Consider the following 25,028-nt stretch of genomic DNA (forward strand, 5'->3'; position numbering starts at 1 on the left):
CCTGTGGTAGATGCAATCACCTTGAGATATCTCATAAATCTGGCAGTTCATGAGAAATTTGAAATGCGTCTAATGGACGTTGTCACAACCTATCTATATGGATCATTGAACCACAATATTTTCATGAAAATTCCTGAATCATTCAAAATACCTGAAGCATACAAAGATTCAAGAGAAACCTGTTCAATAAAGCTTCAGAAATATTGTATGGATTGAATTAGTCAGGAGGAAGTTGTTACAATCATCTGAGTGAATCTTTGTAAATAAAAGGGTACAAAAATGACCCGATTTGTCCCTACAAGTTTATTAAATGCTCGGAATCTAAATTTGTTATAATAGTTGTGTATGTTGATGACTTGAACATCATTGGCACTCGTAAAGAGCTGTTAGAAGTTGTTGGGTGTCTGAAAATAGAATTTAAAATGAAAGATCTTGGCAAGATAAAATTTTGTCTTGGCCTACAGATTGAGAATTTGTCAAATGGAATACTTGTTCATCAATCAACGTACACAGAAAATATATTAAAGCATTTTTACATGGATAAGTCACATCCATTGAGTACTCCAATGGTGGTAAGATTGTTTTACATCAGTACAGATCCATTTCGATCTCAAGAGAAGAATGAAGAGCTTGTTGGTGATGAAACTCCTTACATTAGTGAGTCGGGGCACTAATGTACCTTGCTAACAATACTCGATCAGATATCTGTTTTGCAGTAATTCTAGTGGAAAGATTTAGTTCCTCCTCAACAAGAAGACATTGGAATAGTGTTAAACACGTACTTCGATATCTTTTTGAGGGACGATGGACATGGGTTTATTCTATTCCAATGAATACAAGTCAGAACTGATTGGTTACGCAGATGTAAGGTATTTATCTGATCCGCATAAAGCTCGATCAAAAACAACTATTTGTTAAATGTGGAGATACGACAATATCTTGTCGATCAATGAAGCAAACATTGGTATCCACTTCTTCAAATCATGCAGAAATAACAGTCATCCATGAAGCAAGTCGAGACTGCGTCTGGTTGAGATCAATGACCCATCATATTCAGGAAATGTGTGGTTTTTCTTTGAAAGAGAATATACCAACCACAATGTACGAAGATAATGTTTCATGTATAGCTCAATTAAAAGGAGGATACATCAAAGGAGACCGGACAAAGCATATTTAACCATAGTTCTTTTTCATGCTTGATCTTCAACAAAATGGTGAGATAGAAGTTCAACAAATTCATTCAAGTGATAATCTTGTTGATTTATTCACTAAGGCATCGCCAACATCAATGTTTGAGAAGTTGATATACAAGATTGGAATGCGCCATTTCCGAGATATCAAGTAAAGTTTTCATCAGGGGGAGTGAAATATGTGTTGTACTCTTTCCTTAACTATGGTTTTGTCCCAAGTTGGGTTTTTCTGGTAAGGTTTTTAATGAGGCAACATTCAAAGTGTATTATGAGATATGTGTACTCTGTTTCTTCACTAGGCTTTTTCCCACTGGATTTTTCCTAGTAAGGTTTTAACGAGGCACATAATCTATGGATATCCAAAGGGGAGTGTTGTAAATTCATTGTATAGTATATGTGGATTATCCATTAGATTTATCCACTATTAAATGGATTCATGTATAGGTGCTTCCAAGGTGCTAAGAACTTCCATGATAACTATGTATCTATTAATTAGATGACTTTTGGAGTGATATGTCAACACTATAAATAGAGAATCACTCACCATTTGGAAGACACACTTGAATAAGAAAATTTCTCTCCTTTATGTTATACTTCTTGTCTTCCTATTATTAGTATAATATTTTGAGTTTTCTTTATAATATATTCAATAATGTTTTCTTTTAAATATTTTGATAATAAAAAAACCCAAGAAATTTAGTTTTTGTTTGTTTGTTAGGAATAAGAGATTTTCTCTAAAACTTTGAAAAAAGAAGAAGAAGCAATTCTCATGTTTAAAATTCAAATTTATATAAATCATCTAATAATGTTACCTTATTATATTCATATTTCATTGTCTCTGTACATTGTTACAACTATATACTCATATAGTTGAGAAAAAAAATAAAAAAATTATAGCTTCAACCTAGTCATCTTCACTTAGCACGACTTAAAAATCGAAAGAATCTTTAAATTAAAAAATTCTAACATATTAATATCCATCATTTTAGAGCTTATTTTTTCTTTCAAAAAGAAAACTATTTTCAATTATACTCTTACCAATATTTATATAACGTTTAAAATTTAGTACTTACTAATTGATGTAGGACATACATAATACTCCGTATCAAGAGATTAATACTTGATGAAGAAAAATAGAATAAAATAGTTTTAATTAATTAAAGAAAAAAATTATCAATTAAATTTAAGTAAATAAGTAGCATATAAGGAAGATCTGATGGGAAAAAAATACTTGAAACATTTGACCTTTCGACAGCGATACCATTCACGATTTTAATTAGGGGATGACAAGTATAATATATGATCAGTTTCTTATACATACGTACATACATACATACGTACATACATACATACATACGTACATACATACATACATACATACATACATACATATATACATATATATATATATATATATATATACACACACACACACAAACACACACCAAAATTTACAGTGGTGGCACCTCACTCATAACCCTAGATCCGCCCCTGTTGTTAATACTAATATTAACATGTTATCTAAAGTTTCTTATTAGTATTAAATTGACATTCGACTGATTCTATGTAGTTATCTTCCTTACTGTTTAATATAATTTGATAACATAAATAAAATTTATATAAATCGTTTCAATTTATAAAAATTGATGGATGATGAAAAAGCAAAAAGGGAAAAGGTTCTAAAAATATTGTTGAACTATATGAAATAAGTTGATTTTACATACTATTTGTTATATTTCTTGCTCAAAAGTTATCCTTGTCCCAAGTCAACTAGCTTGTTTGGTATTACTGCTAAAAATTATCTATTTTTAGATGCACTTTTTAAAATAACTTTTTTTTTAAAAATATGCTTTTAAAAAACATGTTTGTGTTTGGAAAATTGATTTGAAAACATTAATTGTTTTGATAAATAATTTGTGTTTGGCTAATTTTCTTTAAAAAGTGTTTTTTAAAGCCAAATTTACAAAAAAATACATTGGAAAGTGTCAATGTTCTTTTAATATTAAGATTATTTTATAGAAATAAATATTTTAAACATGTGATACAAAAACTTTATTAAATTTTTAATCTAATTATTTCAAATGCACAAATTGAAATTTCAATTAATATTGTGCTTAGATATATATTGTTGACAAATATTGAAAGATGAATCTTTTTGTTATTTGTTACCTACTTTTTTATTAAAAGATTTTGCACAATGCCTAACTCAATACCGAAAAAATTCATGATAGCAATTTTGGTTGAAAAACTATATGTATGGCGGAAGCACACCAGTATCATACTTTATAGATGAATAATAGATAACCAATAATTATTTATGCTATAACACATACAATCATATGCTAGAATACATAAATTTGCTGAAATTTAATTGAACAATTACCTCTTGAAGCGTGAGCAAATACCTTCAAGTGAATCCACAAGTTAGACAGAACTTTGAGCGAATCCACATGATAGACAACGACTTTGCAGTCTTCTACAATGATGTCAAGGTTATATCCGAACTCTCTCAATACTTGGGTGGGAGAGTTTGTCTTTCACAGAAAAAATATAGGTATTAGAAAATGACTAAGTTTCGAAAAAAATCAATTAATCTTATGATTTAAGAGAAATCGACTTTCCGAATTACAGAGTCGCCACTTGATTTTTAGTAAAAATCAAGAAGAACTTATAATTAATTTTCAAAAGATTTAAAACAGATAAAAACGATTGAAAAGGGTTGGAAGTTCAAATGTACATTCCGAGAAAGTGTTAGGCCCTCGAAATGCCTGCTAACTTGCGGTTGACCGGCGATTTGACTACAATGATTTTTTAATAATTTTTAAATTTTTAACCAAGTAAGGAGACTTTATTTATTAATTATTGTTGTTGAATTAAATTTTTTGTTTTGTTTTTAGGGAAAAGGGGAAATCATTTATAAGGGGGAGTGACATAAAGGGGTTAATAAGACTAAAAATAGAATAAAAGCTAAGTGACTTGTAAAAATAAATAAATATATATATAGTTAGTTAGTTAGTTAGTTAGTCAAAATAATACAATATGAGTAAGCAAGGAATAGAGTATCAAATTTGGGCCTTTGGCCCAAATCTTAACAACCTGTCCTAAATCTAAAATGGCCCAAAAATGATTCTTGCTCATTAATTGACCTGTTGGACCTAAAGAATTTTTTTCTTGGGCCTCTTGGCCATAATTTCTTTTCAAAATATGTGCATACTTTTAGTGTATATCATGGTATATAGGGTTGTATTCCATCAATTTGGACCTTCCGAAACCTGAATTTCGTCAAATTTTTATCTCCTGCATTAGGCATGTGCTTTCACATTTTTTAATTGTATGTCATATATCCCGACTGTATATTAGTGTATACGTCCGGTATATTCATCTGTTTTAAGCCTTTGGAGACCTATAAACTTAATTCACAACAAACATATTGCTGATTTCAACTTGTGCGCCATTTTTAGGGGGAGGGGATGAACGACTCAGATATAATGGTTCAAGCCTTCGTGGCTCAAACGAAGGATGCAAGGATGAAGAGGGAGTCCCAAAATGGACTCGAGAGGAGTTTCACATGTAATAAAATAATTATATTAGCCGAGGGAGTAAGACATAGAATCATAATATATATATATATATATATATATATATATATATATATATATATATATATATATATATATATATATATATATACAAAATCATCATGAGGAAGGTTCACAATCATGAGAGATATGTTCAACTAATTGTTGGCTATTAGAACACAGGTGGAAAAACAAATGTTGTCGTGATTGGTCATGAAGAATTTAAGAGAATGGTTAGGATCAGGCTCAAGTGCGGACGAATGTAATTTGGGTAAAGTGTATTTATATTCTTTGAGGTAGGTGGGTGTACGGAGGGACTTGGTTGTTTTTTTAAGAGCAGGTTGAGCATCACAAGGTGGAACTGGTTTTGTATGATAGGGCCTGGTATGCGTTCATTTATATTGGTAGGTATTTGGATATTAGGAACTGCACTAGGGACTATATTAGGGACTGCATGTAATGTTGTATCAATTGTTGTTACCTCATTAGTAGTGACTGGATGTGGTATGTTAATGTTTAATAAGGCATTATTAGAGAATCTAGTTGTAACAGGCATGCAAGAAAAAATTTTAGGATGATGAAGAAGGAACTTTAAAAGAGAAGAAAAAATAGAATTATCAGGAGCAATGACAAAAGGGAAGACAGACTCATGGAAAGAAACATCTCTGCATACATAAACGAACTCTTTTTGTGACTAAGTCCAAAACCTTGTATCCTTTTGTATTGTAGGGGTATCTTACAAAAATGTGTGGTGTTGCCCTTGGTTCAAACTTATCTTTGTTTTCAGGGTAGTGGGAAAACATAAACATCCCAAACTCCTAAGGTGAGAATATGTTGGTTGTTTTTTATATAACATATGATAAGGAGATTTTTTTCCTAGGATCTTGGAAGGTAATCTGTTAATAATACAAGTGGCTATTAGAACACACTCTCCCCAATATCTTATGGGCAATTTAGACTGAAAAAAGAGTGCCCTTGCAGTTTCAAGAAGATACTTGTGTTTCCTTTCAACTACACCATTTTGTTGAGGTGTATAAGGACAAGATTTTTAATTGATTATACCCTTTTCTTGGAAAAAATGAGTATCTTCTTTTGAGGTTAATTCCAGACCATTGTCAGACCTGATGGTCTTTAATTTAGTTTGGAATTGGTTTTCAACGAGGGAAACAAAAGCTTTGATTGTTTGCAAAGCATTACTCTTACATCTAATCAACTATGTCCAGGTTGATCTAGTATGATCATCTACCATGGTTAGAAAATAGTGAAAGTCATCATGAGTGGGAATGTGATATTGTACCCATGGGTCAATGTGAAGCAATTCAAAAGCTTTGGAGGTGGTGATTGTGCTTTCTGGGAATGGCATTCTTGTCTGCATAACCGTAGGACATATAGTACAGGTGAAAGGTTGTTTGGTAGAGAAATGACAAGGAATAGTATAGATGCCCTTCATTTTTACAAAAGGTACATAGCCTAGTATATCATGCCACAAAAGATCATTAGAATAAGTGCTACCAGTATTTGCAAAAGAAGAACACTTTGTAGTGGAGAAGGAAGTAGAAGTAAGAGAAGAACAACCCCTTTATTGATTTGAGAAAAACCTTTTATAGTAGAATGAATATAGTGAACTGAACTATTAGTACATTTAGCTAAAGGAGTAAAATGACTTGAAGTGACATGAGGACCCTTTGGAGAAGAACCACAGTTGGGGCATTTGTGTACATAGGAAACAAAGGTCATTCTTTGCTCTACCAAGTTCCAGAGGGCTCTTCAGAGAAAGGCCATGCAACAAGCAAAAAGCACTACCAATACTGACTACACCTTTAAGTTGTAATGCTAGACAATGAACTGAAATGAGATTAAATTTGAAAGTAGGTGCAAATAGAACTTTCTGCAATGTTAAAATTTGATTTAAACATACATCACCAATTTCAGTCACTTTAATTTTGTAACTGTTAGGCAATGAGATAAGAAAAGGATATGGTAATGGTCTAATGTTTGTGAGAATGGCTTTGTTATATGTCATATAATGTGATTCTCCTGAATCTATGATCTAAGAACCAATAGTTAATACTACACATCTACAAGAAAGGTCACCAATCTCTGTAATGGATGAATAACAAGCAAGTATACCTGGCAGGTTCACAACTCCACTAAGCACACTCTCTGAGTTAGAAACACCATGTCCAACTTGTAGAGATCCCAAAAGTTTCAATAGATGTTCATATTGGTCGTTAGACAAGCTTAATGGTACCTACTTCCTCAACTCGATATCATCCTTACAGTGGTTACCATCAATCTCACTACTGCACACATTTTCCCCTGCAGAGTTAGGACCTTTTCCTTTATAGAATTTGAAGTTGGGTGGGTACCCATGAATCTTGAAACACCTCTTCCAGGTGTTGTCTGATCTCCTGCAGAAATCACAAAACAAAGTAGACCTGTTGGTACTAAAACTTCCTCTAAACATGTTGGTGTTATTCAAATTTCCATAGTTGTTTGTATGTTGCTTAGAAGAATTTTAGTTGGTTCTGAAGCCTTTCATTCATGTACTGTTGTGAGATGAAGCAAAAATAGGGAAGTGAAGTCCAAAGCAGTGTGGTTGTGAGGTTTCACTTCTCTCTGCTATTCTTCTTGGGACAGTATGGCAAAGGCTTGAGCCATGCTAGGTAAAGCATTCATCATGAGAATTTATAAATCTCATTTAACCCCATTAGAAAGTGTATTAGTCTTCTATCCTTCTCACCCTTGACCAATTTTGTTTTTCCCAAAAGTGCACAGACAATTGCACTAAGAACTCATATCAATTATGTTCATTTCTTCTCAAAGCTTTTTCACCTTCGTACAATACCTAGTGACATCCAAGGTTCCTTGAAAAAGATCATTGATTTCTTTCTAAAGTTGGTACAACTTACAGTCATTTGTCTGATCATATCTTTCCTCCAATTTAGCCCATAATTCCTGTGCATTTTTTACATACTGCAGAGTATCTCTTAGATCACGTGACAATGAATTCAAAATCAAAGAGGTTACCATATCTCCCACTGTTGGAAACTAGGATCGTCTAGATTGGGACTTACTATTTTTCCATTGATAAAGCATGTTTTACTCTTGACATATAGGGGCTCTAAGAACAGCTCTCCTCCAGGATCAATAATTAGTTCCATTGAAAACTCCAGGTAATAGAGACAAACTTGAATTCTCAGAAGGATGTAGATAGAAAAGACTAGCAACAATATCCATTCTAATAGTGGATGTGGAACCAGTCGTAATTAGATCAGTTTGATTATCAACCATGGTGAAGACAGATCGCAATGAGATTCAAAACAGGAACAAGGAACAGATACAATTTGAGCACCAACAGAAACTCAAAAATTGAAAACAAAAAATTCTCGAAAGTAAATCGAGAAAAAGAAGGACACAATGTCAGTTTGATCACGAACAACTGGAAACTCAAAAAAATTCAGAAGATGAACCTGGCAGTAAATTCACAATACAATCTCTTGAAAAAACAAAACAAAACTCACAGATGTTAATGTGGAAAAAAGAGCAGGATCTGAGTCCAGTGCTCTGATATCATGATAAAACTAGCACATCTTGATGCTAATCAATCGAGATCCTCCATTGATGGAGCTTAAACTCACATAAACATGAGAGAAGGAGAATCTAGAAGAGTAGCATGAAAATTGTATTTCATTGAATGTGAATTAGGAAAAAATGGATTGTACAATTGGGTATTATATAGACACTTCTAAGCTAGTAACTAACTAACAAACTTGCTAACCTATTCTGACTATAACTAATTTTTAACTAGCTAACTGCATTTAACTAAAATGTTTTATAAATGACTTATATTCTCAACAAAGAGAATCAAAATGAATACGTCTTGATTTAAGTACTCTGGTCAGGCCACAATCTTAATAGATACACAATTTTGATATTGGATTGGTCAAGTACTGATGACTGACTTCTTCTTTCAATCCTCTAAAGAAAAAAATATTGATATATAATACACAAAGATTGGGTTCTTATATGACATGTATAATACATGTTGTGGAAACACAACAATTTCATAGTTCTCAACAGGTCTTGCATTCTTCGTAGGAGTCAACATGAAAAGAAGAATGCAAATAGGTGAAGAAAGAGAGAGAAAGCAAGGCTAGTCTCTGGTGAACTATTATTGAAAAACGTTAGATTGGGTTAGAGTCCCTCATCGGAGGGAATGGATTGGTGGTCTGTTTATTTGGACTTGGTCAATCCTCTCCTCATGAGCTAGCTTTTGAGGTTGAGTTAGGTCAAGTATCACATCTTTACAAAAATAAAATATTAGCAATAAGAATGTAATTAAATTTTGTGCTAAACACAACATACCTCGGGAAGTAATAGTATCTCCTTATCATATGAACTGTGTTTCCATCATATATAACTTTTATATTTAAATTATATAAACTGATCGCTTGAGGGGAAAATAAACCAAAAAAGTAAATACAAAATGTACTTCATGATGGTCATTATCAATAAATGTTCAACAATGAATCCCCCTCCCCCGGTCAAAAAAAATTGTGATCGAGGGAAAAAGATATACGCCTCACGTCAAAGTAACAGAAAGAAACAAGTGAACTATTGAAGAACCCATGATTTGTGGTCTGCCTATAATTTTAAATGGCTACATAGCTGGTCAGGTACTTCCAGTACTCACTATATTTTTTTTCTCCTTATTTGGGATTTTCTCCCTGGTCTTGTTTACTTGCAGACAGTTTTATAAATTATTTTTCATCTTGTCTTATTTCACCCATGGGAATATGTCGATCAAATCATATAATCCATGTCTTTGATTAGCTTGTTATAAAGAAGTCCTTTAACTCAATGAAGGTGAATTTTTTGAGATTCTATTATCTCTAAGTCTCTCAAGTCTTGTGATTAAGAAATTCAAAATCAATCTCATACTGCCAATGATTTGACTCAAAAATGTCATTATTACTTAATAGGTCAAAATGCCCTTTTTCTTCATAAAATACTCTATTCGTATTTGAAAAGAATTTAGTTCTTGTTTCTTTTCTTTTAAAACCATTTTAATTAATAAGTACACATAAATAGGAAATTATCATTTTTTTCTTCTTAAATACACATACATAAAATGGTGTACTATATATACAATATTATCTTGTCTCAATTTATGTGGTATCGTTTTATTTAACAATTTTAAAATTAAAAAAGAAATAAAGAATGGTTTTGAAATTCATATTCTAAAACAAATTTTGAATTATTTGTTTTTACTAATAATCATTTCATTGAGGTTAATAATTAAAAAAAAATTAATACGTATAAAATATGGCATTAAAGTATATCACATATGTTGAGACTAAGGGAGAATTACACTTATTTGAGAAAATAAGTTTTGTTTTCCAATTAAGAGTTATTTGTGTGGATGCTCACTTGTATTTTAAGAATTGTGTATAAAAATTACTTGTTTCTTCTAGAATAAAAATACCATTTAACTACTTATATTTTTTCTCAAAAAAATATGTAACACGTCGTATATTTTTCTCTCTCTCAACTGACATTTTATGAAAGTAATTTTAATATATAATTGATGGAAATTAACTTCAAAAATAAAAATATAGATGATGGAGAAACATATAATTACATTTTTGAAAATTATTCTAAGAGAAATAAAATCTCAAAAAGAATGTAAATCAACTATTTAAAAAAAATTGTGAAGTGAAGATTTGAACATGGGACAAATTGACATATTCGCTCCCAACGTCTCTTTCAAGCAACGACTTCTCCTCCTCCTCCTCTTCTTCTTCTTCTTCTTGCTAAGGGTTCAACATTTTTTATTGTTTCGAGTGCAATGGTGAATAAGAAGAAGAAGAAACGACAAAGAAATAGTTGTGAATTCATCGGGGTTGGAGAATAATCAAGTCGGAAACTGAATGCTGAAGCGGTCAAGAAACGACGGGAACTTTATGATATCTTGAATCATACAACCGTCTCTACTCGTATACTTGATTTCTCATTCCTCCAAACTTGAGAGTGTTTTTGGTCTCTGTTTATTATGTGTACTTTTTTATAGTAGGAAAATAATTGGTGTATTGGGTTTTATCTTCTTCTTGTTTTGTGTATTTTTTTTATTACTGGTTCAATTAATTACTTTTGTTTGTGTTGGTTACGGGGTTTCTTGTATAAATTTGTGTATGCAAGGAAAATGGGCCCAATTTTTCTTGTTATAACATTGCCCTTTCAATATTTGGTATCTCTATCAGCTGATTTCAATTTACTTTTTTAGTGTCGTTATCTTTTCCTGCAGCATTTGTGAATCCTTAGACATTTTGGTTGTGTCTATGAGTTCACCTTCATGAACGTCAGAATACCTCTTCTTGTAGCTTGTATGAATCTATTAGACGTTTTGTTTTATAGCATTTGAAATCAAATGTCTCCGATTTATTCATTTACATTGTATGGTACCCGATTTGATTTTTACGAACTCTCAAATTTGGGCATACATTTTTCTCTAATTGTACAAAGCTTTAGTTGTTTGTGAAATATCTTGTATGCTCTGAAATTGATTAATACATGTACCTGCACAAGTGAAGGCATAATTAGTGAAAAGATATGGCAACTTCTATTTCTACATGCTCGTTGTTTATCATCTTTTGAATAGCTCTCACATTCACACAGATCAACCAAGGTACCTCTCATGTACCATTTAGGATCTCCATAGTTATTAATGAATCAGATTCCATGATTATTGGTGTCAATCCATTAACTAGACAATACTCTAGGCCACTCTCAATAACCTTAATTTCAACCTCAATAGTTACACAATCTTTCAACTTTTTGGCTTCAGCATAATAAAATTTCCATCTAATTTTCTAATACATAATGCTATTGAGGCAGGCACTGGGTTTCCGTACTAGCCCCATTAATATTGCATTTGAAACAATTACTACATGGTGCTTATCATATCATTGTTTTGCTGCAAATTAATGGATTGTACCCCTCTAGATATTTAACCATTTCGAGGCATGTGTTAGGGACACCACTCATCCATTGAAACTTAGTCTTGATAAATAAAATCGATTGTCGTGTGATTCCCACAATCATTTCTCTGATGGTCATATTACTTCCATCCAAGCCCTGCAAGCATCTTGTTATGTGGGTACAATTTGATTCAAGATTGGAGGATACCTAGATGTAGTGTTTGTAGTGGATGTCAGGGCAGACTATACATTTGTCTGATATGTTCATCAGTTATTTGTTGTTTGTCAATTGAATCAAACCATGTCATTTTGCATAGCCAGTCTCAAGATGGACATGAGATTTTAGTAGATATGGAAAGGGCTGAGCTTTATTGCTTTGTGGGCTGTAATCAGGTGGACCCTGATTTTGACAAGGCTGTGATGTGTAAACATATCATGGGGTTTTCAAGAAGTGGGGTTGAGCAAAGTAAGATGGTATTGAGTAAGAGGAGAAGGTTGAGTTTTGGGATGGATTTAGATTCAAAAAATATGAAGAGATTGTTTGTTCGGAAATTGAAATTGTATTTTTCATTGGGATGAAGAGGTTTGAACAATCTGGGGAAATACTTATTTCATGAATTCTGTGTTGCTTCATGAACCCAATTACTTCCTTAGTGATAGACATAACCGAGAAATTTACAGAAGGATGTCCTCGAATCGATTGTGTCTGCCTTGTGATATTGATCTCATGTTTTTAGCTCTATTTTCTGGTGACCGATCCCCTTACATTCCACCTCAGTTTTTGGATTTATCTCCTATGATTGAACTCAAGGAGCTTTCTATCCTTCTTTGCCGCTTAAATTATTATACTAGATACTTTAATTATGCAAAAATGTAAAAGACGTTTAATCCCCACATTGTCGTAATTTTTAAAATAAATGTGAGATGTTCATTCGATTTTTCAATTTGAATTTTTTGATGTTTGATTTTAAAAAAGTGTAACCCAATCCGAACCATAATAAATTTGATATGGTTTGGTTTTTCTCTTTTTGATTTGGATTTTTTCGATTCAGTTATTCGGTATGTTAATAATTAGAAATATTACAAAGTCATATTTGCAATTTGAAAAAAAAAATTAATTACTATTATTATTATTCATAACTCTAAATTTTTTAAAAAAGAAACACGTTGAACGAATTTTTAATTTATTCGTGAAATTCAATTTCCTCAATAGAAGATGTGTAATGGGTATCTAGTGGAAGAAAATCTTTAGAAAAAAAAAAGAAGAAGAAAATATCATTGAAGAATTGTGGGATTCAATTTCCCCGATAAAAAAGAATTATGGTGTAATGAATATCTAATGGAAGAATTTTTTTTAGGAAAAGAAGAAATATCCGGTTGAAAATATAAAGAAGAAACAATAAAGTTACATTTTCTTTCTCTTTTAAAAATAAAAATGAGGTATTTAGAAAATAGAGAGAGAAGATTAAAAAATAATAATCACTTTTCAAGAAAAAGAAACGTGGCTACTGAATGCCAAGTAAATATTTAAAAGTTTCTTCTTTTTTTCGCCAATAAACTAAATGTGTCACGCCATTTTTTCCTTATTTTTCAAATAAGTCACTTATCAAGAAAACAAATAAGTTGACCAAACATTATAAAATTTTCAAAGCATAATTAATTTGATTTATTTAATAAAAAAAATATTTTCATAAAAAAAGTAAGTCTATTAGTGGTTTTATTAGTGGTTTGATATGATTTTGTAATGATCCGGATTCGAAAAGATCATTTTTGATAATTTTTAATTGTCATTTAACTAAATTAATTAATGTCGGATAATTTATTTATTTTTAATAATAATAGGCCAAGTTTGAAATATTTAAATAGGTTATTAGAAAGTGTTACTTTTAATACATATATAATTAAAAAAAATGGAAAAGGAATTAATTAAATAAATTAATAAAATAATAATAATAATAAAAAAGGGGGCAAAGTGCCCTAGGCTATTAAAAAGCCGCATGGCTTAAAAGAAACAGAAAGAAAGGAACGATCTGGAAAAAAAAATACGTAGGTAAGAAAAGAAAAGAAAGGGAGAAAAGAAAAAGAAAAAGAAAGAGAAACAACGATATTTTTATCTCGAGATATCAAGGTAATTATTCTTATCCTTTCTATTAAATTTTTGAGTAACTAGGAATAGATTTTTAGGTTAAAACGTGTATAATTTATACTAATATGTGAACTTGTGAACTTGAGGTTATAAATGTGTATAAGTATTATGGTTCAATCATTGGACAATGATTACTCCAAGATTAGGATTATTAATAGTGGAACGATAAATATGAATTTGAACATTGAAAATAAGTGGTTTCAGCAAATAGTTTTGTAGTCCGCCATTGATGTGTTGGGCAGTTAGTTTCGGCTTTAATTATTTTCATTTGATTATCATATTAGGATTTAAGTTTTGATATATTGAGATATGTGTTAAATAGTGGGTGCATTATGATATATAAAAATCATTATAATTATGTTATTTGGAGAATTAAGATTTAACCCTAAACTTGAAATTCAGAAAATATGAGATTTGATCAATTGGTTGGAATAAAAATTTAGAAATTTTATTATAAATTTGGATGAGTTTTGGGTGTAAGCTAGAGATATAGCAATATGAATGTTGTTAGTTTCGAAATCATATCGTGGTTATTTATTTGAATAGATTTTATTGGTTTGGAAGTCAACCAAAAGAGGAAGACTCAAGTTTTGGAGTCATTGTTCGACTATTTGAGGCAAGTGGATTTCTAAACTCTTGTTAAGTGTATGAAATGCGTGTATGTCCTTGTGGTATATGTTGGGAGTAACAGGATTGGTGATGGGTTGACTTGTCCACATTGATTAATTCTAATGATGAAAAGAATGGGGATAACAAAAAGGCAATGTGATTAATTGTTTATGTGTGTTGTGTTGAGAAAGGGTTGAAGACTTGTTGAATCATTGTTGATGTAACTTCATGTTTGTGTGGTTGTGAACTGTGCGATGTTATGAAAATGGTCATCTTCTCATTATTTGTGTGAACTTGTCATCTGCATTATTCTGAGGCATTGGTTGTGACATGTGTTATGTGCATTGAGAAAGAATGGGTACTTAAGAGGATGTACCATTTCGAGGGACGTATCGCGCGCCGCGATGGATACTATATTTCGAGACGTATCGCGCGCCGCGATGGTTACAATTATCGAGGGTCGTGTCGTGCGCCGCGACAAATGCATGGACAGATATGTCCCCCATGGGTCCCGGACTGAGAGACAGCGGGTGTGTATCACTAGGTCAGACATGCATCATTATACTTGACATTGCATTCCATTGCATTGCACATACTTATCATTAGTGAACTTAATATTGTGTTTTGCTGATCTTCTGATTGCCTTTCTGCAGAACTTGTGATTGATCAATATTGAGCTTGTTATTGCGTATATTTAATTTGTCTAAGTGTTGTTGTTGAGCTACGTGCTATGTAAACTATGAACTGTTAGGTTGGGTTGATTTTAATGCAGGTTGTAGTTGTGGAGATTCGGTTGGGGGTGGTAGGAGTACCCGCATTTCATCCCCTTAGCTTGTGTTTAGAGGTTTACTTGCTGAGTACCGTGTGGTTTGGTACTCACGACTTGCTTCTACAAATTTTTGTAGGTTATGAGCCTGGATTTTTGTTGTACTTGTCAGTCTCTTCTTTTCCGAGGCTTCATGGAGATTTGTGAGGTAGCTGTTTCCATCTCAGCAGACTTTCTTCTTTTCTTTTGAATCTTGTAATACTTTAGAGGCTTGTACACGTGACTACCAGGTTTTGGGGGTTTAATTAAGTTACTTATATTTTATTTCCGCACTTTATTATAATGGTTGAGTTTTAGGCTGACTTGTCTTGGTGGGATAAGACGAGTGCCATCACGTCCATTTTTGGGTCATGACAGATTTGATTTGATATTTAAAAAAAAAAAACTTGATTATACTTGAATTTGTTTAGTTTTATGATTTTTATATTTAAAAGATCGATCTGAATCCAAACTAATCCAACATTATATATAAAAAAAAATTAAAGAAACTTATACATAATTATTTACAATTCTTTTACTTTTTCATAATTTAAAATTTTTAACATATAATATCAAGTTTGACTTGGAATTTTGAATGTTCCATTAATAGTTATAAACTTGGAATTTTGAATGTTCCATTAATAGTTATAAACTTATAATCTATAGTATTGCTAACTCTAATAAAGCCATCAAAATTAAATCAATATTAATGCTAACAAAAATAAAAGAAAAAACTACCTAACTACGCATACATCACTACTATAATTACATGTCCAAGATATACATGTTTTTATCCTTTATTAATAATATTAATAAATTTATTATTTCAAATAATAATAAAATGAAATTAATTAAGCATAGATATCCGTCTTATATTAAGAAATTTGATTAGTTTAAATTTCTATAGTTAATTGGTTGTTTATTTATTCTGACAATCCTAAATTATTACAGAAAATTAATAACAATCAATTAATTTAAACAAACAAAACACGTATCTCAAGATACAATAACTTACAGATTCAAATTTATATATTCAAGTATAAAATATGATAGATGAAGTAAATAAAATTATCGAGAATCTTAATAATTAGGACTTAAATTAGTGAAATTGTTTGTCAAAAATAAAATCAATCCAACACAAAAAATGACTTATGAATATTTATTCTTTAGTTTTACATTAATCAGACAATTAAAGTATATTAACCTAAATTAATTTTTCTCTACTGTTTAGACAATACTTATTAGACTCTCACTTTTAAACATAATTTAGTATTTAAATATCATGAATTCTTTTTGAAAAATCTTAAATAGATATATTTTGATAGACCTAAGTGATTATTTGAAATGCACATTAATTACTTTCTTCGCTTCAAAATGAATAATTTAATTTGACTTTGAATGAAGTTTAAAAAAAATAGAACTTTTTAATCTTGTGATTCTAAATTAAAATTATATCAAATGTTCCAAAATGACCTTTAATTTTGTAGTCTTAAATATGCCACGTGAAAAGCTAAAGTATTACCAAAAAAGAAAAGAAATAATTCTTTTTTAAATAAACTAAAAAGGAAATAAATCAATTCTTTTTAAAACGGAGAAAATGTATTATTTATATGAATACCTCACCATAAAATTTGAGAAAAATCCAGAAAACCCAAAATAACAAAGGTTGAAAATCCTAAATTATATTAATTCAATTTGATTTATATAATTAAAAATCCAACAAAATTATTTAATTTAATATTTGAAAAAATCCAAACCAAAGTCAAGTCCATGTACAAGTTGCACTTGCGAGCAAGATCTATCTAGTGGAGAAAGAAAATTGCAGATATTCACGTAATGTGGTAACTCCACAGGAACATTCTCTTTACAAGTTTAAAACCAATAACAGTACACACATAATGAAATTAAAAGATCTAAGGTGTTATGGTACAGAGGAAACCTTTGTTCCAAAAAAGAAGTGAATTTTCTTGTTTTTGACAACAAATATATCTAATATATAATCTAAGTAGATACAACAAGTGGACAATAGAGGTGTGGGGTTGATGGATGAAGATGAAATGTAATAGAAGATTGAAAATAAGAACACCATATTTTCCTATAAATATATATATAATATAATATAAACATATACCATAATATAAACATATACCATAAGAAGTGGAAGGGGGGTGATAAGGATGAAATGTTTTTAAGAAGACGTGAAAAGACACCATGTGAAGAATTTCCACTGGTGGAAATTGTTCTCTACTAGCAAAGTAATAAATTTTCCTTATTTGTAAGAAACCTGTTTACCTGAAAAAAAATGTTCCAACAAAACTTTTTCCAAAAACTAGAGCAGAATGGTTCAGTATGTAACCTAGTATTCAGCAGTCAAAAAAGAAAAAAAATAGGAAGTACAAGCCAGCTAGTGCAGTAGTTCTCAAGACCAAAGATAACATCATAACACAGGTTTTTATGCCACAGGAAGAACCTCGATGGCGGGAGCAGCTATCATAGGAGGAGGAACAACAAACTCTTCTTCCTCCTTGGGTGGATGAATAGTCACCAAATCTGGCAATGGGGTCATAGGCCCTTGTTTACCTTTAGGATCCCAGTCAAGCATGATCTTGACTTTGATACCGAGCACACCCTATGAAGTAAAGTAGTAGCAATGTTAAATAACAATAACAAAGCTGCAGCACAGATATAACAATAAGTCAACAGATCAGTAAAACTCTATCAAGACAAGATACTAACCTGCCTAAGTAGCACATGCCTAACAGCAGCATCAATGTATTCTTTAACAGGTTGTCCAGAAGAAATCATATAACCATCCTTAAACTTCATGGACTTGGCACGCTGAGCACGGAGCTTTCCACTAACAATCACCTAAAGAAAAAGAGACCCATGTAAAAAAAATTCAAAGAACATCTAATTGAAGATAGATATAGAGAAGGAAAATGACACCCGACATACCTCACATCCCTTGGCTCCACTCTCCATTACAAATCGCAGAACACCATAGCAAGCCCTATATCATGACAAAGGATAAGCTCAGTAAAACAACAATACTACAGAGTTGCAGACATCTGTGGAATTTGATCATGACGTGAAAATTGAACTACAACAAAAAATACCTAATCTTGAAGAAATAACACGCAACATAAATATTTGACTAAACTAACAAATAATCATTTTACATGGAACACCATATGGGAAGATATTTTATATCTAGTATATTTGTTACAGACTAAACCTAGATGCAGGGACAGATCCCTGGGGGGGGGGGGGGGGGGCTGTTGAACACTCAGCATTGTTTTTTACATTTTTATTAGTTGAACCCCTGGGTGAAAATCTTGGAAACCACCACTACCTAGATGCATGCATAATGGGACCCAAAAAATACACAACCGTATTGGAAGATATTTTTCAAAAATGAAAAAATAAATAAACAATATAACATCACAAGCACACACACACACACATATATATACAAATATATAGTATGTATCTGTTTTTCCCTTCTCACACTGCACATATTTCTTAAAATTTTCCGACGAAGCAGTGTCACGTGACATCCCATAGCACTTGCTAAATCCGCCCCTGTTTTGTATATGTACAGTTTTTAATTAACTACATCTTTATCAGAGTTTTGTTTACCTCAGAGGTATTTACGTCATCAAAAATTTCCCCACTTAGATTCATCGAAATAGGACATCAGGTATAAATATATTTCTCTGATTCTTAAATAGATGGGATCGATCGCTTTCAAGTCAGAAAAGAAAGAAAAACTGAGACTTCCAAAAATCAAACAAAGAAAAATTAAGGCAGGGAACAAGTGCAACCAAACAACAGACCTTCGGACAGCAAGTCCTCCAAGTAATTTGTATCGCAGTGACTCTGCCTGAGCAATGGCACAGAGACCCCTATTGTTGACTTTCTCTGCATAGAGCTCAACAGTGTTTTCCTTGAAATTAAAACGCTTCTGAACAACTGAAGTCAGCTCCCTAATTCTCCTACCTTTTTCACCTGGAAAATACACACACAACATTATTCAACTACTACTACAATCAATCCGTTAAAGCACACCTACTTCCAGCTCATCCAATAATCAGCAAGGATGATTCATTTGCCTCCGATTCAAACAAATATCCTATTTTAGTAAGTTATCCCAAAGTACCTCCCGTTTCTACATAAAAGGCTTCCTTTTTTTAGAATAAATTTTTTACATAAATACCTTTTTCATGTACCATCTTTGATATTTTGTATTTTATGATTAAAAAAAGTACCCCAGGACATAACATCACACTGGGAGAAGTTTAATCTCTGCAAGTATCATCTTCCGTCCATTTTGGAACCCAATTCTATCTAAATAAAAACTACTGACATTTATTTTGAGCAACGTGTCCAACTAAGGCAGATAAATGGGATAAACAGAGTAATCTGCATTGCACGACACAGCATTCAGAATCTTTTTCTAAAAAAAAATAGTAATGTAATGTTACAGCATTCAGAATCTTTACTTAAGTTCTACAACATTCTACAAAATTTAGACCCTTAATTAACAAATGCATAATATAAGCTTCATCAAGGGTATATAATTTTGTTATGATAATTGTGGTGTCAGAGCTATAGCAGCATACACCTCAACTAACTCCATTAAAGAGTCAGAACTACACCAAACTAATAATTGATTACTAGAGTTCATATACACAGATTAAACACGCCTTCTTTCATGGAAAGATAGACTTGTCTGCTGTACATTTGCAAATATATACAGTTGCTATTCTGTAGAATGTTTAATTACATTTAGTCTGCTAGCTGATGGCTGCAACTCTTACAGATGGAGTCACTTATAAGTGTGTCGATGAATTTCATTAAGAAAAAATTAGCTTATATATATATTTATGTACCAAGAACGTTCTGAGTACGAGTGGCCCTAATGATGATTTCAGTTCGCACGGGAGTAACCCTAACTTCAACTCCCGAGTAACCATTCTCCGCCAACTCTCTTGTAAGCACTTCGTTCAACTCCGCAAAAAAAACTCCATCCGCTACAAACTAGACACATACAAAAATCAAATCATGGCATACTATAAATATTCAGTTGGATCTAAAATCACAGCGAGAAGTTGAACTGACGTACCTTTCGTTTTTTACTAATCTGAGGCGTCGCCATGTTGAGATTAGGGTTTGATATTGATTCACTGCGGCCGATGGAAGATACAAATGAGAGGCAGTGAAGAGTTGGATTAGGACAAGGGAGAAAGGGTTTGTCAAAGATTTAAGGCAGGTTACTAGTTGGGCTCTCTTTTCTTATTAATTCAGCCTGCTTCTAAAAGCTTGGGTTTGGTCTACGTTGTATACATTTATGTGGGCTCAAAATATACCCTCTTTAATTTTAGCCATAACACATATATTAGACCCTAAACTTGACTTCAAATTTTAACTTTGACCTACAACTTTCATAATACACAAACAGACACTTTAATTATCCAACTTTTAAATAAATAAACACATGAGTCCTACATGACACAATACACGTAGGACAAAAAATGACATGTTGGATGACATGTGTATCTATTTGTTCAACTTTATACAAGTTTAAGTGTCTATTTGTGCACATCCAAAGTTGAAGGACATAAATGTGATTTGAAGTCAAGTTAAAGGGTACATTTATGTATTATGCCTTAATTTAATTTTATTTTTTTGGATAATTGTATAAAATGACAAACTAATAATATAAAATTAATATAGTAGCTATCGATTGATTTATTTGTGTCGCATAGCAAACTGTTTTTCAGCCCCTCTCTCCCTCATATTCTCGCTCGTCACTCTCCCTCTCTCACTCGCTTCCCGTCGCTCATCTCTCTCACTTTATACGATAGAATTGTATAAATTGTGTTTCTAATTTTATAAAGCGAAAAAAAAGTGTATATACATATGCAAATTCATATATCTGCGTCTTATACACTTATAATTATACAAGAAAAATATTTCCCTACCCAAGTCTCTTTTGTCTTTCTCTCTTTTTCGTTTTATACAAATTCAAATTGTATATAATTTCTTTCTTTCTCGTTTTATACAATTCGATTCAATTGTATATTCCCTGCCGAAGTCTCTTTTGCCTTTCTCTCTTTCTTGTTTTATAAAAATTCAAATTGCATACAATTTCTATCTTTCTCGTTTTATACAATTCGATTCAATTGTATACAAATTCAAATTTTATATAGATATACAAACATATACAATTGAATTGAGAGGCTAACAATGATTTATACAAATAAGAGGCTAACAACAATTTATACAAATGGTCTGCTAGCGAAATTATATAAATCTGAAGAGGAAACCAACGAATTATACAATTTCTTTTTTGTATGTATATATAGAGAAATAGGCATATACTTTTAGGGCTTAGTTTGTTTCACAAAAAAAGGGTTATTCATTGTGACATAAATCCCCAAATCATTCTTCTTACTACTGATGGTGATGATGAGGTGGCAAAGATAGTTGATTTTGGACATTCCATAACTTTGGAGCAGAACTGGAAAGCGAACGTGGGGCAAAGAGGAACTAAAAGGTATATGGCACTTGAAGCTCTACTTAAGGTAGAGTACTGCCTAGGATTTGATATTTGGCCTCTTGGATGCATTGTTTATACATATATATGTTTGCTATGGAGTGCAATTATACAAACTTTGTTATATACCTTTTATTGCCTCTCCATTATATATGTATGTCTCTCTCCTCTCTTTCTCTCTATTGCCTCTCTCCTTATTTATACATATACAAATACAAATTATCCATATACAAATACAATTATATGACACAATTTGACTCTTTCCACTCTCTACCCTCTCTTCCCGTCTTTCTCACCCTATCCCATTTTCTCTTGAGTCTCTCCTCCCTCTTTGAATCTCACTTGTTGGGTATACAAATACATATGTATACCAATTACATATATACAATCATTTGATAAATATACATATACAATTTGATAGATATACACATACAATACACTTCTCTGCCCTCTCTCAGTCGCTTCTCTCCTCCCTCTCCCACTCTCGCGTGCCCCCTCTCTCTCTCTCTCTTACGAATGTAATCAACGAACTATAGTCAAAAAGCCTAATTAAGTTTATTTTGGTGGCTATTTGCAAAATTTCCTCTCTTTTTTCAGGAAAAATCGACTCATATACAATTCTTAGATTAAATTGACATGTTTCGGCCAAGTAAATATTTAGCAATTAAAAACATAAAAAAAAATTGACATTTTATAGTTATAGCATGTATTTGAAAACTCCATTAATGGAGGTTGAGAATGTACACAAGTACAAAAAGAAGAACTGAAAAGAAGAGAAGAGAAGAGAGCATTTTACATAGATGAATGAGTTTACTGTTATATTAAAAAAGTGTGTTTACATTACAGTTCAATATCTATTTATAGACTATAGTATTGTAACAACTTTCTTAACTAACTATTGAAGCTTCTAGAACTTTCCTAACAACTTTAACTAACTCACACCATATAGCTTGTTCAATCTCCTAAGCTGGTCAAAACTACCCCTCAAGCTTTATAGTTGAAACACGTTTGTCATTCCAAATTTTCTCAAGGTGTTGTATCTTGCCCAAACTGTTAGTTAATAGATCATCCAGTTGGTCCTTAGTGTTTATGTGTTGAGTTTTCAGCATGCCCTGGCAAATCCTTTCTCGAACAAAGTGATAATCAATATCAAAGTATTTTGTTCTTTCATGAAAGATGGGGTTAGCTACAATCTGGATGACTGTCTTGCTATCAGAGATCATATTCACTGGTGTGGTTATCTTGACCCCCAACTCTTTGTATAGCCCTAACAACCAAGTTATCTCAGTTGTACATGTTGCCATGCTTCTGAACTCAGCTTCAGCTGAGCTCCTTGAAATTGTCTCCTGTTTCTTAGATTTTCAAGAAATAAGTCTTTCTCTAAATTTAACCAAGTATCTTGTAACTAGTTTCCATACACACTCCCCAGTCAGAGTCACAGTAAGATATGAGTTTAGAAGTGTCTCCTGCCAGCATTAACAAACCTAATCCAAGTGTTTATTTGATATATCCAACTACTCTAAGAGTTGCATTCATGTGTGACTGTTTAGAACAATACATGAATTGGATCAAGACTTGTACTGAGAAAGAAATATATGGTCTTGTCATAGTGAAATATAAGAGCCTTCCGACCAGTCTTTGATATTTTGTAGTGTCTATTATTATGATGTCTCATTCGCCTATCCCTTCATTAATATGCTCATCATATTGAACTGATGTGAGCTTTTGATTTATCTATAAAGGTGTACATGCTGGTTTTGCTCCCCCTAGGCCAGACTCAGATATCAATTTTAATGCATACTTTCTTTGTGACATGAGAATCCCTTGGTTGGACATGGAGAGCTCAATGCCTAAAAAGAACTTTAACTCACCCAAATCTTTCATTTTGAATTTTTTTTGAATATCCAATCTAGTGTTGCATAAGAGTTTCTCAAAAAGAGACTGAAACCCCAGTAACCTTGAAGGAAGCTTGTTCAAAATATAGACAACGGTAGACACACATTCACCCCCAATACTTAAGGCGTATAGCAGCCTGAAATCTGATGGCCCTAATTATATTTAGAATGGTCCTGTGTTTCCTCTCAACTACCCCGGGGTATACACACAAGAGGATTGGTTGACAATGCCAAGTTCACTCAGAACAGATTGAAAGTTATGGCTTAAGAATCAGAGTCATTGTCTGTTCTCAACGTTTCAACACTTGTGGAGAACATATTTTTAACTTGAGTAAGGAACTGTTTAAGAATAACTATTGTGTCAACTTTGTAGTTTATAAAAAAAAATCCAAGTATATCTACTAAAGTCATCCATAGTTGTAACAAAAAACATTTTTCCATTATAAGTAAGAACTCTAGGGTCCCCAGATATCACAATGCAACAATTCAAAAACAGAACTAGACATTGTAGAGCTTTAAGGAAATGGAAGTTTTGTGTGCTTAGCAACAGGACACACAGTGCAATGAGAGTGATATTTTCTTTCTAAAGACCTAAGAAACTCACGTTTCTTTATTATATCAATCAGTGTGTGTCCTTACCTCTTGTGCCATACATCAATTTTGAGTTAGAAATAACAGGTACATCGGTTGACTTAACAAGTTTTTTGTCACTAAGACTCTTACTACTATTTACCATCTTCTTTGGAGCTTGAGTTGATCCTCCTTTTAGTATGTAGAGTCCATGTTGTTCCTCACAAATCCCCTTCACCTGACCATTTGAGAGATTCTGAAACACACATAATTCAGGATAAAATACAACCATGCAATTAAGATCTTTAGTGATCTTGGACACTGATAACAAGTTAACTCTGAAGTCAGGTAGGTATAATACATTTGATACTGATTGATCTGTAAACATGCATGTGTTACCAATATGAGAGACAACAATAGTGTTACCATTAGACAGATAAACCTTATTATGTGCATCAGGAACAAATACAGTATAGTGTCTAATGTGTTTGAGGTGATGTGATGAGTAGCTCCAATGTCTACTACTCATGCATCTGCATCATATGAACACAAAAGAGCAAAAGTGTGTATACCTGCATCTACAGAGGCCACCTTGGCAGAAGATTCTATTGTGCTATCAGCTCCATTCTTGGATAATAGCTGGAGAATTTGTTGATACTGGTCCTGAGAGATAAATCCTCTAGAAGTTTGAGCTGC

The 25,028-nt window shown here is 32.1% G+C and overlaps 1 protein-coding gene across 1 annotated transcript; it reads right to left on the reverse strand.

Moving 5' to 3' along the window:
* Positions 1-17,571: 17,571 nt before the first annotated feature.
* Positions 17,572-20,643, reverse strand: LOC101244892 (small ribosomal subunit protein uS3x-like). Its single transcript, XM_004245006.4, has 6 exons — positions 20,434-20,643; positions 20,201-20,348; positions 19,145-19,316; positions 18,264-18,318; positions 18,045-18,176; positions 17,572-17,937 (listed from the first exon to the last, which is right to left on the reverse strand). Exons 1-6 carry the CDS (start codon positions 20,464-20,466, stop codon positions 17,761-17,763), a joined length of 717 nt encoding a protein of 238 aa, XP_004245054.2. The 5' UTR covers positions 20,467-20,643; the 3' UTR covers positions 17,572-17,760.
* Between the last annotated feature and the right edge of the window lie 4,385 nt (positions 20,644-25,028).

This window comes from Solanum lycopersicum, chromosome 8, assembly GCF_036512215.1.
Source record: "Solanum lycopersicum chromosome 8, SLM_r2.1".
NCBI classification, from domain to species: Eukaryota; Viridiplantae; Streptophyta; class Magnoliopsida; order Solanales; family Solanaceae; genus Solanum; species Solanum lycopersicum.